A 15,259-nucleotide genomic window follows, 5' to 3' on the forward strand; every position below is an offset into this window, starting at 1 on the left:
AAAAATTATGAACAGATTGTATTGAGAGAAAAGCATAATGAATAAAATGTCTGATTTTATTTAATTAGGACTACATGTTAAATGGTTTTGTAATACTGAGCAATGTGGTTTATCACATGTAATGATCTATTTTATTAGAAAAAATGGAATAATGCAGTTAAGGAAAAGATTATTGAAACTTTTTCTATATACTTTTTCTATACTATCTGTTCATAATTATTCATATATAAATACACAAGGTTTGATTAAAAAAAATACATGGAATTTTTAAATTTCCCAGGCTGTATAAGTCTGTCACAAATTTTTTTTTTATGTTGATATACTTGTTCCTAACGTATGTTTACATTGGTAACCATATTGGATGCTTAGTTTATTGTTGGCTGTTGTAATGGTTACACATGTTTTGGTATGGCCGGTGAGTTTTAACTTGTGGAAAAAATGGAACAAAGAATTTCCATTAAATTTTTACTTTAAGAAAAGAATAAAGCGCAGGACTGCATTGGAAATGTTGAAAATTGCTTTTAACAGTTCTTCTATGAATTAAGAAAATGTTTACAAGTGGCCCATGAAGACGTTAAATATTATGAGTGCCCTGGACATACCAGCTCATCAACTGATGACAATGTTGAAAAAGTAAAGAAAATGATAATGAACAATTGCCAAATCACTATCAGAAAGGAAATAAAAATTACTACCTGGAAGATGTATGCTGTTTATGAGAAGCCTTCTGAAGGAAATGACCAGATTTGTGGCAAAACAATCACGGCAAGTGCACCACAATAATGCACCTGCTCGCACTACATTGCTTGTTTGTGAATTTTTGGCAAAAAACAACACCATTATGATGCCTGTCTCTTTATTTGCCGGACATGACTCCCTGTGATTTCTTCCTATTCCCCAAGCTGAAAAGAAATGTGAATGATAATATTTTGGCAATATTGAAGAAATAAAGATAGAATCGCTGAAAGAGCTAAACACCATATTAGAAATTGTGGTCCAGAAGTACATTTTCTCCAATGTTCAATATTATATCTGAAAAGAAGTACTTTGAAGGTGACAAAATTAATATTGATGGATAAATAAAGATTTCTGAGAAAAACTAAAATTCCATGTATTCTTTGATCAAATCTCAAGTACTGCTGAAATTGTTACTGCATGTAATTTTGAAGTTTGTTGTGAACAAACAGCGGAGTACTGCCCAGTGCAGTTATGTGTTAGTCCATAACAAACTTCAAGATTATAAACAGGAACAATTTCAGCAATTTCTAAATTGTTAAAAACCAAGTCATTTTAATGTAATTATAGAATTGAATACCAACTGAAGATGTGGGATCCAATGAAATTAGAATTTTGGTATTAATTTATGTTTAAGTTATCTGTTTACTGTATTTTTGTGGATTGGTTAATATTAAATTTAGTTTAGCACAGTGGCCAATATATTAACGAATTATTTGACTTTTCAAAAAGAAACACACACACATACACACTTACCTTTGAAGATAAATCCCAATAAACTTTAGGCACATGAACGAATGGGAAATGCTTTAAATCATTAGCACAACGCTCAGAATTTTTTGCTTCATTAAGAAAATCCAACTCTTGTTCTAGAGTACTTCTAAGTTCCTAAACCCAAACAAAAAAAGATAAATAAAAACAAACATTTTTAAACATTATTCACAATTTTCTTAAACATTAATTTAATTTAATTTTTTACATAAAAAAATGTAATAAACAAACAAAATAAAATAATTTTAAGAAATCTTATAAATAATCAAAATTAAACTAACTATGTGGGGTTATTTTTAATTCCTTGTACAAAGTAAAGGAAGTATTGTGATCACAAAAAATTTTGATTTTCAGATTTCAACAAAAATATCCATTTTGACCATCCCTGAATCCATTTTGACTAGTTTCAGTGTGACATCTGTACTGAAAATCCAAAACATTTGGATACCTGAAATCCAAAAATTTGGATTGTTAATTGCAGTAATACATTGCAGTAATCACTGAGAGCTTTTCAATGATATATCATAAGTAGTATTTATTTTCATTGGCTCAAGAGTTACAGCCAAATAAAATTTTAATAAATTACATATTTGGATCTTACAAGGGGAAGGCAAATCAGTTCAAATCCGACTTAATCTCCTTTATTTTAAACTTTTTTGTTTTTTAATTTAAATACATTGATTTATTCATAATTATTATAACCTCTTCATTATAAAAAAACATTTTACAATAGATAATAATTCAATAATAATAATTAAAAATAAAAATATGTAAAAATACCAGAAGTTATTAATGAAATAAAATTTTATGTACTTTTCATTTTAGAAAAATTTGTACATGTAATTTAACAGATGTACATGGAAGTCATGTGGTGTGTACATCAGATTTTTTAAAGTATTAAGCCTTTCATTGATGCTTTAGAATTTATTTCTTCCCAAAACTCACACAACTTAAATATAAGGGTTGAACTTGAATAACTGGCTTTAAAATAGACATCCTTTTCAAATTCCCATACGACAAAATTAATTTTGTTACCGTCAGCAATCATTATTTACTTCTTTTTGTTTTTCTATTTAAATATTCAAATTATTGGAAGAAATTTATATTTCTTATTACAGTGCATATTTGTAATGTTTTTGTGTTATTTTTTTATTAAAATGTTAATAAAAAGTAATCTACTATTATTCTTATACATAGTAGTGTCCGGTATTTATTTCCAGGCATTTTATTAAAAATTAATAGCAATAATGGACTACAAAATTTAATTCAAAACAAAACTCAAACGAAAATATTAAAATGAAAAAATATATATACAAAAACAATTCAAATTTTCCAATATGATATACCACTAAAAAATGTATAAATTGCACATATTGTGTGATTTGTGCAATAATAATAATAATAATCAATAACATATTTAAGTATGTTCAAATGATTAAATTTTAGTATATCACTGCAATATAGAGTATTCATTCTACTGTCATCAGAGTAACTTGAAATAGCAGAACACAAATAACTACAAAGTCCTCTTAATAGCAGAACACAAGATGAATTTTATTTAACAATCTGATGGAATATATTATTTATGATGGGTTTCATCTGTTTCTAAAGAATTCTACCATTTCTAAACAGCATTTCAGAACCATGTAAAGGCTGGAAATAGCCTATTTTATACAGTGTAATGATTTATTTTTAATTTTATATTACTAGAAGGAAATGTAATGTGTTGTGTACTTGAATTTAAGGTGTACCCAGTGAAATTAGCAATGAGATATCACATTGATACAACAAAAAATTTCATTCATAAAAAATTTTCTTTCATGAATACTTTAAGAAGATACATATTCTAAAAAAGGTGAAAAGGCTTTCTGAAACAGAAACTTTAAAGGTTTCTGCTTTATTAAGGGTATTGTAAACCAGGCCAGTTGAATCATTTACAAGTACATAAATGGATGAAGAAAGATGTTAACTTTTAAAAGTTTATGGATAACTACCACCAACTAATTACAATCATAATATTGTGAATTTTCATTTCACAACAAAAATGAAAATTCACAATATTATGATTTTAGATTTTGAAAAAAAGGATTATAATTAAAACTAAATCTGCTGCAATTTTCACTTACATTAAGCACCCACTCAAAATCAAATTTTGGGAATAGCCAACCGGCAAACTTCAGCAATAATTGGAGAGTTAAGACATCACCATTAAATCTATCTTGAAGATCTATATATTGAGCTTTAACAGCAACTTCCTGACCATCTCTTGTTTTTGCTTTAAATACCTGCAAAACAATCAGAGTAACATGCAATTCAATTAAACTACCTAATATTAACAGACTGCTTGTCTTTTATATTGTATACATAATCCCATTTGCCTCCTCTATGAATCATGAGACCTTGCCGTTGGTGAGGGGGCTTGAGTGCTCAGGGATACAGAGTAGCTGGACCGAAGGTGCAACCATATCGGAGAGGTATCTGTTGAGAGCCAGACTAAGGAATGATTCCTGAAAGAGGGCAGCAGCTCTTTCAGTAGTTGTTAGGGGCGGGAGTCACAATGACTTAAACGGCCGTATCAACATCACTCAGTCCTCTGAGTACTGCGCAGCTGAAAGCAATGGAAAACTACAGCTGCTTTTTTTTCCAAGAAAATGTGGCTCTCTGCATTTTCACGGAATCTTGGAGAGCTGCATCAAACCAGTCAAATGACTGAAGACAAAAAAAAAAAAAAAATCCCATTTGAGGTATTACACACTCATAAATATGGGTTACTAGTACCTGAAAGTACTGGGATTTCACAATTTTAAAAGCACATAAAAATTTATTGAAATAACTTACACATTCGGTTGAGGGTCTTATTTCATAGAAAAACACATCAACTTTCCCACCCAACATTCAATTTGATTCGATATATAGCTTCCAGTTGTAATACCACATACATCCCACCCGAAGTCAATTTCATTCCAGATTGTAACCAAGTTGGGTTACAGCTCTGCAGCTGCAGCGTTAATTCAAGGCTTTAGCTCAACAAGATCAGCAGGCAAAGGTAGTAAATAAACTCGATATTTAATGTAACCGCACAAGAAAAAATTTAGCGAAGTCAAATCTGAGAGAGGTGACCTAGCAATTAGACCTTCGTGACCAATCCACCAACCTGGGAATCAAGTATCAAGAAAATTTCTGACTTCTAGCTGGTGGTACCCCATCTTGCTGATAGTAATGGCATCCATCTTGGTCATCATCTAACTGAGGAATAAGAAAATTTTGAAACATGTCAAGATAAACAATAGGCGTTTACAGTTGCCTCCTGGAAAACAGGCCATAGTCTGTTTGCTTATGGCACAAAATACATTGACCTTAGGATTATCATTGAATGTGCTGCAAAGTTTCATGAGAATTTTCACTACCCAATATTCAGCAGTATGGGTGTACACCTTGCCACCGACATGAAATGCATCACTAAAAATTACATACTCTAAAAATGTATTGCTGTCTGCAATTCTATCCATCATTTACACACAAAACTGTAGCTGAGCAACTTTATTGTCATCTGTAATGTGTTGAACCACGGTTAGTTTGTATGGCTTCAAGAGCAATCATTTACATAATATGTGCCAAACAGTCGTTTGTGGAATGCCAGTCTCACGTGATGCATGTCGAGTTGATTTCTTTGAACTACGTGCAAAGCGTTCTTCGAGTTGTTCCACAGCAGCTTCAAGGATGCGTGGGCATACTGGTGATTTTTTATGTTTAACAGAACAAAATGTCTAAACAAAGGTTTGGTGCCACAAGTAAATTGTATGCCTACTAGGAGGATCTCTACCATACTCTCTAAGAAAATTAGATTGAACTGCATCTGGTGACTGCAAATCGTAAAATGAAAACACACAGCAAGTACATTCTGCACCAATAACTGTATCATTTTTAACAACACTGGTAGCCAAGTTCGGTACTAATGAACTTTGTGAGTCAAAACTTGGTGTGTTTTGCTATGAAATGAGACCTCAACTGAATTTGTAAGTTATCTAAATGAATTTTTTATGCTTTTAAAATTGTGAAAACCTTTTTATCCATAGCTTAAAAGAATTTGGTTCTTCTAATTTCTAATATAAATATTCTTTTACAAGTAGCAGTACAATACATTTCATTGTATGTTTTCTGGTAGAGGTATATATATGAATGAACATTATCAAATTTTTCCACAATTACAACCTATTTCTAAAAAAAAAAATTATCTTCAGTATTTTTTTACTTCTGATCACTTTAGGGGAATTCCATTTTAATTTTTGATTTAATAAAACTATTTATTAGTTATAATAAAACTATTTTTGAATTTGATCATATTTGTAATTTTATATTTTTAAAAAAATATTTCTCGAGTAATTTTCTAACTTGCCAACAGGTAAAAACGGCCATTTTCCTCATGAGCTGTAGCAATCTTATTTTACATTGTACTAGGGTCAAACACGGCTTTTTGGAAAGAATAAAGATGGAACTTCACCTTAGTGCACTCAAAATTCATTCTGTTACATAACTAAATCTTGTAATGTTTACTTGATTTATGTTTACAAATTGTTGTTTTTTTTCAAACTATGGCCCTAAAATAAATAATGAAGAACTTAGGACAACAGGCCTGTTTTTACCTTTTAACTCTTAGGTATTAGTAGTACTTATAAAAAAAAAATTGAACTGTTACCGAGTGCCCTTCATTAAAAAAAATGGCCACTATAAGTTTTTGTAAATGTCCCATTTTTGGGCACCAAAATCTGTGGGACAGGTGGCAAAAATCTGAAATGTTTACAGCAGTTAAGTACTTTTTATGCACTTGAAAACCACATAAAATTTATTTTGTTACTCAAAGGGGTTGACGAATAATGAAGCCAACAAAACCGCTAAAAACACAATTTCTTCTAACTGTGAACAACATATCCAAAAATATGTTATGTATTTCTTTTAAGATAATAAAAATTACAACTAAACTCATTAGAATGAATAAATTTTTAATTAATTAATAGTCAATTACAGAATGATAAATAATAATTACAAAATGATAAACAATTCAAATATATTAACAAGTTTTCAATTCACTTTTACCTTATTTTATTCCTGCTAATTGAAGTTATGAAGAAATCTTGCACTTTTTGATAACAAACTTAACTAATATAACTTAGTGCTCCTGCCATTTTTTTATTGAGTAGAACTTAAAGTCCTCATTCATCTTTGTTGTAATGTGATGTCTTCGAGTAGTTGATAGAAAAAGCTCTGAAGGCGTGAAAATCTTAAAAATATTTTCCAGCGGAACCCATGTTTGATTATCACTCAATGATTTCTTGAACGAAGTACCAGGACCCTGCGGATGGAAAAAGTGTATTCGATATTCCTCTTCATTTTCATGTATTTTGACTTCAATGATTTCGCCTAACCAACACTTATTATCTAATACGCAGCAGACATAATTTTTACGTTTTGGCTTTGGTAAACCAACAAAGCAATCAGAAACTCTAATGTCCTTGTGTACCGATACTAACATAAATGTTTGATGTTTAGAGGTCGCTTGGACTTTTAGAATACATTTCTGACTTGTTGGAACAAGTCAACAACTGTGAAAGGTTCTTGTTTCTGGGACTGTTGTGATTACCTGATAATGAGAACTGAGGTATTCTTCAGTCTCTTGTACATCTTTATTAGAGCAGAAAATAAATGTTATATTTTTAACATTGCCTTTGCAATAATTGTACATTTCAGAAGGTGAACCAATTTGATTGTCGACTGTCCGTTGAGGGCTTGCTTTAGTCACAGTCCTTTTTACAGTTCCACCAGTACCATCACATGGTCCTTTTCCATGGTATGAGGCCAGAAAATACCATTCAGCTGTGATTTCAAAATCTTCTTGATAGTAGCACAAATATATGAGTTTTTTCGATTTTATACTGCGCTGAGGAGCCATAAAAAAAATGTAAAAATTGTTTAACTTGTGGTAACAGTGTTTTTACTTTATTTATAACTTACTTTTGGAAGCAGAAGAACGATGTAGTATTGTGCTTCAAGTACTCACTAATCACAGAGTAGCTTTGGCTTTGTAATTTTCCTTCTTTTTTTAAAATATATGAGAAATCAATGTACTGTGGCATAAGTTTTTGACCAGTGATATGACTGGACTTCATCCTGTATCACAAAAGGAAAATTCTGAAAGTCTCCCATTACAATGCATTCACCCTCCAACAAGTTTTCCTTTTTAATGCTGAGGAAATTAGCTTGTTTCTTTGCTACAAAATGATGCCTTTTTAGATTATTTAAATTTTCAGTAAAGTTTACGTACTCTTGAAATGGAAGAATTTGAATAGTTAGTTCACAACGGTTAACAGAAAACCACTGTTTGAAAATAATTTCAAAATCAAAATCATTCCAGCTTTCTTACAGTAATCTGAGCACTTCTTCAGCGCCTGGACATTTTTCACACTGTGGCAGCATGCAAGTTTCATTTTCAATATCACATACCATGGTTGAAAGGAGAATTTTATTATCAGATTTCATTTTGAGAGCAGATAACATGGGTTTTACATTTTGGTTAAGTGACACACACACACACACACAGAGTGTGGTACTCACTCTGTGTGATGATGACCCACCAGCCAGAACATAAAATTTAGATCTTAAATCAGCAAATTTTGAAAAACCAATTTTTAAATTATGTTTTTCTTTGAGGGCTGTGTACAATTCTATTAAGTTACATAAGGTAAGCCTTTTCTGAATATTAATTTTCTTCCCATCAGCTTATCTTACAGAGACACAATCCTTCTTGCCTGGTATCATTTGGCTGTGCTCATCATTCTGATAAAAATCTTGGGACACATTTAATAACATATTCATCAATTATGTGACTGGGTTTCCTTTTGCCAATTTTTGGCAAAATTCCACTTGTTTTTACTAATTGTTTGGATTGACAGGCTAAATAATACTAATACTAAACTAATTTTCAATTTTTTGAATGTTCCAGTTGCTTGGTAATAAACTTAAAATTTTAATTTTTTCCTGGGCTGATGTAACCATTTGATTTTAGCCTTTATTTTAATGATAATTCTTCACATTCCCTACCTAAATCAGCAGAATTTAGTGGTACTAAACTAGTTTCTTCTGTAGAAATATTTAAATCAAAGGAATTGTTTGTTTAATTTACTGGTAACTGACTCGGCTATTTTTGTAACTTTATTTTTTAAAATTGGTTCCTTTGCTCTGCTCGATAATTTCTGAAGCTTAACAAGGGAAATGCCAAGTACTGAACAAGCTTTATTCACTGACTTGACTATAACACATTGTTGTGGCTCAAATATATCTTGACATTCCAGTTCACTCTCTGCATCATCTTTTGGTTTTTGTATTTTGTTTAAGCATTTTTTACACAAAGCTCTGCCTGGAATTAATTTTAAATTTGGATTGATTGTTGAAAGTGTCAAAGATATTTCACAAAGAGATTTCTTAACCGGTTTAGTGTGACAGCTAAATGGGTCAGAGTAATTTTTCCCATTAGTATGAAAATATTTATATAAATATTCAGTTTTATGAAAAGTACAGATACTTTTGTTTCAGTACATCCACTTCTTAAAGATACCAACATTATTTGCTGATCAGTAAACTCTAAAATATCATGCAAAACTGAAGAATTATTATAAGTCAATTTGTAACATACTGTTTCAGTGTGAATGCCAACTGAACACTCCATAATCCGTTTTTATAAAATTCAAGGTTTCTTACAATAACAATACAGTTAGTAAAAATTATAAAACTACCAATTGCACCTCACATTGTCTTATCCTACTTTCTCTACAGCTAAAATAAAAATTTCTCTAAATAATAAAATTAAAGATAAAAGATATTACATAAAAGAGAAGTTCACTGCTAATAAAATTACTTTATAAATAAGTGTACATTACCTAATCACAGTAATAACACTAGCAACAATACAACATATCACATTGAAATCAAAACAGTAAGTGAGCCTTCTACAATGTTTACATTTAGGATTACGCAAACATTTACGTCTATGCATGTCAATTCACTTTCATGTTTAAACATGAGTTTTTGTATATGAGTCATACTTTAAGTAACAAACTATCTAGAATATAAACTATCTCATTATAGACATATCAAAATATTTTGTATAGCAGGCCTACAACATTATCGGAAAAAATACATGCTGTGAATTTTTTGCATATATTGTTCACAATTAGAGGGAAGTTTTTTTAGCGGTTTTGATGGTTTCATTACTCATCAACCGCTTTGAGTAACAAAATAATTTTTATACGGTTTTAAAATATATAAAAAATACTTACTGCTGTACAGATTTTTTCCACATGTCCCACATGTGGTTTTTGGGCCCCAAAAATGAGATTTTCAAAATCTTACAATTTGGTGACCACTTTTTAATGGACACATGGTAACAGTTAAAATTTTTTTTTAAAAGTACTACTAATACCCAAGAGTTAAAAGGTAAAAAACAGGCCTGTTATCCTAGGCTCTTCATTATTTATTTTAGTCCCAAAATGTGAAAAAAAAACACATTTTAGACGTAACTTCAGTAAACATTACAAGATTTCATTATGCAACAAAATGAATTGCGAGTACACTAAGATGAAGTTCCATCTTTATTCTTTCTAAAAAAAACCTTTCTGATCTCTGTATGATGTAAAATAAGAATGTTATAGATGAAAAAAGTGAAAAAATGGCTGTTTTTATCTGTTGGTGAGTTAGAAAATAGTCTATCACTCAAGAAAAAATTTTTTTTAAATATAAAAAAATATTTTTTGGCCACTACAAGGTGGGTAGTTATCATAAACCAAATGTTTTGAAAATTTGTTAAATTAAAATGGAATACCCCTTTATAATATCACCATAATTACTTCTTCATTTATATTAATCATAAATAAAGAGGTAATTATACTATTATCATATAAAATTTATTTTACTTATTATATAAATCATAAATAAAATGTGACTTAAGATTAAACTTCCAGGATCCCTAGAGCTTTCTTAAGAATCTCTGAAATTTTGTCCTAATTTTACATATAGTATACATATTTTTCATCGTATCTATACACAATAAAAATCAGTATTATTACTTATATTTAAGACCACTCGGCATAATTCTTAAAAACAAAGTAGTAACATATAAAAAACCATACCTGAGCAAGACTAGCTGCTGCTACTGGGTTTTCATCAAATGTCTCAAATATTTCAGTATGTGGTTTGCCAAAATCTTCCATAAAAAGTTGATAAACTTCACCACTTTTCCGAACTAATGCCTTATCTTGTAAAGCCTGTAAAAGCAAATTAAATCTTCAAATTACAAATTATACAATAAAAATATTTAACAATCAGAAAAAACCATAATACTATCCAATAACAGAAGTAATAAAGTACAATTCCAGTATTATATCTCTAAAAAGATTTGTTTGTACGTAAAAAAATAAATAGTAAACAAATTTTTACTGAACAATATACACATTTTTAAAAGAAGGTCCATTTTGAACTGGAGATTATTCTCAAATGTTTTTCTTTGGATCTGTTAAAGTTTCAGCCTTTTCAGTCTCTTGCTACTGAAGTAACTTATCACAGAACATAGAACTAAAAAAATTAATATGAATGAATAAAATAGATCATCATTAAAAAACAAAGACATTTAAATTCTACAAATGTGACAAGACAGTCACCAGAGAGTCTTAAGCTAAACTAATAATTTGACTAGGATTCCCTTAATTAATAACAATAATCCATAATAATTTTTGACTGTTCAGCGCTGAAACAGGCCAACTCAAACAGGTGCATGGTGGTCTTTTATGTTACCATCGTCTACAAATTTTCAAATAACCTATTTTAATATAAATTTTATATCATAAAAATTGTATTTACAAAAGAGAGGTGCATTCATTCAGTAGAAATGAATGTATCTTTTTTATCAATTTTGAATTCCAAATTATTCAATCTGTATCAAAAAAGAAATTTTAAAGCACATAGGAGGCTTCAATAATATCACTGATTAATGTAAATCAGTTGATAGCGAAAACAGTTACTACATGATTAGAAATGTAATTCAATGTTAATTTTTTTTCAAATAGCTAAAATTATGATAAAAATACAAAAGGATTGTTTCAATTAAATATTCCACATTCTTAATAATATTCATGTAAAGTTATGTACTGTTATCTGCAATATACATATATTAGGATTACATTTTAAAAATAAAAAAAGATTTCTGGGGGAAGAACAAGAAGTCTTTAGAGTATACTTCTAACTGACTAAATCTGTATTTAAAATTAAATAAAAATTCACCTTGAGGGTTGTTGTATATTCTTTTGGTAGAACATGATCCATAGATACAATTCCTTGTCCAAGTTTTATATATAGCCCTCCATTTGCTAAACAACCAGCAAGAATCCTATCTGCCGACCGCTGATGAATTTTATCTATTACAACATCGTATACTTCACTATTTTCATCAAGTCCCAGCAATGACCACCAGTAGTCCACAGAAATAATAAGACCTACACAAGATGATCTGCAACACTTATTCATAAGTCATTTGGTAACAATAAAAGAAAAATTAAAACAATTTACAAGAAAAAATTCTTACAAAATGTCAAACTTATTCGTCTAACAAGCTAAGACACTTCACTACTTTATTACACTCCATAAGCTTTGTTACTGATAAAAATAATGACAAAGCAAATGAAAAATAAGTGTGCAATAACAAGCTTTTAATCAATTATTCCCAAGACATTCAATAACTTTACATCCGTCAGTATTATTTTTCCAACCAGCTAGTTTATAAATTTATCATTATGCTGTTATTATGTTGTCCAAGCCGAATTGGCACAGATCTGATGAACAGCATAGCTGTATATCTTCTTGCCTAATGAGCAAGGGTTTATAATACTACTCGATTAAAGCCGGTATGCCTTTAACCCATTGTTTCTGGACATTCACTGCCAAGGGAAAGAAATTATATATGATGTTTTTAACTACATGACAGGAGAAGTTGCAGTTGGAATGTTTGTTAGTGACCCCAAAAAAGTTGTAGAATGTGTTGCGTCTGTCACAGGAGTCTCAAAAAGAAGAGTTTATTGAATTACTAGTGAAACAGGTTCGGAAAATAAATTCAGTTCTCGCACAGGAATAAAATGCAAAAAGGAAGTGACAAAGCCGGACAGTTTTGATCGGAATGCTACACGACATTAAGTGTTAAAATTTTACTTAACCGAGGACTGCTTGCCTTCTCTAAGGAAACTTACCGCAGAACTAAAAAGTTATGAGGTATTTAACGGGCAAAAGAGTAGCTTACGAATACTTTTGTTAAGCATGGACTTCAAATGGAAGAGAATCAAAAATAACAAGGCAATTCTTATTGAAAAACATGATATTCAATACAAATGGTTTGTGTATTTGAATAAAGTTGAAGAATATAGAGTTGAAGGAAGACCAATCTTCTACATCGATGAGACTTATATTTTAAGTTCTCATTGCCAACAGAAATGTTGGCAGCCTTCAAATGCATCAGAGTGTTTTGCTGTGCCAATTTCAAAAGAAGAAAGAATAATAGTTATCCACACTGGTGGTGAAATGGGATTTGTTCCCAACTGCTTGACAGTATGGAAAGCCAAACATTCCTCAGGTGATTACCATTCTCAGATAAACTGCAACATGTATTTAAAGTGGATAAGAGAAAAATTAATGCCTAATTTTCCAGTAAACAGTGTCATTATTTTATATAATGCTTCTTATCACAATTCTGAAAAAAGCTGAGCACAAAATTCAACATCAACAAAAAATCAATGATTGACTGAGTGTGAACCCAGTCAAAATTTAACGAAAGTTCAGTTGTATGAGACAATTAAAAAAAAATAAAGATTATCTGAAAACATACAAGATATTGGAGGAAGGTGGGTTTTCCCTGTTTTACACCTATCCCCATATCATCCCGATTTTAATCCCATTGAGAAGATATGGGTACGGGTGAAGAACCGAATCGCAGCCGAAAAAGTACAATTTACAACAGCTACAACAATGGAAATTTGTCAAAAGGTTCACTTTGTCAAACTCTCAATCAAGGAATAGGTAAAATGTTGCAAACATGTTAAAAAAGCGAAGTTGAGTATCGCAAGCTGCAAGGACCTCTGGAACAACAAATTGAACGTGTCATCATCAATTTTGGAAGCGAAAGTTTCTACAGAAGACAAAAACATGCAGTAGGGAGTGAAGTGCTGTATAACTTTGTAATTTTTTACTTGAGTTATTTGTATTATGATAGTGTAAAAGTTCTACTGAAAAAAGGATTGTCGCGCTAGTAAGAACAATTATAAAAATGCAGAAAACAAGAAATACCTACATTTCAAGGTAATAATTATATTTAATTTTTTTTAGTTTAGTATTTAAAAATAAGTCAGCTAAATATTTATGTATTGTTTTATTTCGTTATGAATTTATTTATTTTTTTGTAGAAATATAAGACTAAAAATAATTAAAAAATTTATAATGAGAATTTGTTTATTGATTGGCATAAACATTGGTATAAAAAATATAAAAATCTGTTACAAAACTCTTACCAGTCTGATTTCTTTCATTAAACAACGAATAATCATAAGAATTGTATTGATTATAATTCTTATGATATTAAGAGATATTAGATATTAAGAGTTACTGAGTTTTACAACAAATTTTTATTTTTTTACTTATTACATGGAACGCTTAAACATTGTGTATCTATTGTATATTACATATATTTAACATGTATCTTTTTCTAAAGAAAATTCTAAATTAATAGCAGATTTTGATAATAGAAATGCAGTGTCTTACCTTTTTTGATATCAGTATCGTTTTGTTACAACAGTTTTATTTATATTATATAATCTTTGTTTTTTGAATAGAAGAAATGATTTCTGCAAGACTCTTACCATACAGTTTGCAATTTCATTGTAATTTTTTTGGATATCACTGCATTTTGTTACATTATTCTTTTATTTTTTTTTATGAATTACAGAGATTGTTATCATGGATTTATTATTAAAATTTATTGCCTTAAAACAAACAAATTGAATTTCACGGCCAATTTTTTTTATTGATAGCCATATCATTCACTTTATATCATATTTTTCCTTTTTTAATAAAACTAGCATAATGACCTTTACATATCGAAAATCCATAATGTAATATTGCACTCATTACTTTATAAGTGTAACCCTCGATTTTTATCATTAAATTCGATTTTACCAATCAAATTTATTTCTGTTTTATTTATTCCTTTTTTAATAAAACTAGTATAATCTGTTGTAAACTGATACTTTTATTTTTTGTTAAAGGTGTGATGGGAATTAAAAAAATTGTTTCATTTTTAATACTTTCATTTACCTAACAGCATTTAATATTAAAATGAGCTGTAGTATATTTTCTTTTAAATTTTATTATTTCAAGTACATTATCAAGTTTTTGTATGCTACCTAGTACTATCAAGTATTGCTATCTAGCGGTGCAATTCATAAAGGTACATTAAAAATAAAACGAATAAAATGATATATTCGAGTCCCACGGTTCATCAAATGGAAAAAAAACGTTGTCTAACAAAATTTGAGGTATTTTTTGAAACTATTCTTTATTACTAATTTAACTGAATTGAAATATAATGTTTTTACGCTTACTTTTTTCCCCATTTTCATTTCACGTTAGGTTAGGACATGTTAGAACTGTAAATGTAGTTCGTTGACTT

The 15,259-nt window shown here is 29.7% G+C and overlaps 1 protein-coding gene across 19 annotated transcripts in view; it reads right to left on the reverse strand.

The window, feature by feature from the left end:
• The window catches only part of LOC142329377 (putative aarF domain-containing protein kinase 5), a 314,333-nt gene that overhangs the window by 26,633 nt on the left and 272,441 nt on the right, over positions 1-15,259 (reverse strand). For 18 of the 19 annotated variants that reach the window (XM_075373933.1, XM_075373932.1, XM_075373930.1 and 15 more), the window contains 4 exons: positions 11,833-12,058; positions 10,686-10,820; positions 3,633-3,791; positions 1,492-1,623 (listed from right to left, as the gene is read on the reverse strand). In XM_075373933.1, the coding sequence (XP_075230048.1) occupies positions 1,492-1,623; positions 3,633-3,791; positions 10,686-10,820; positions 11,833-12,058 (652 nt within the window). The remainder of the gene's footprint in view (positions 1-1,491; positions 1,624-3,632; positions 3,792-10,685; positions 10,821-11,832; positions 12,059-15,259) is intronic. The other variant, XM_075373935.1, reaches the window with a different exon arrangement.

This window comes from Lycorma delicatula, chromosome 8, assembly GCF_047948215.1.
Source record: "Lycorma delicatula isolate Av1 chromosome 8, ASM4794821v1, whole genome shotgun sequence".
NCBI lineage: Eukaryota > Metazoa > Arthropoda > Insecta > Hemiptera > Fulgoridae > Lycorma > Lycorma delicatula.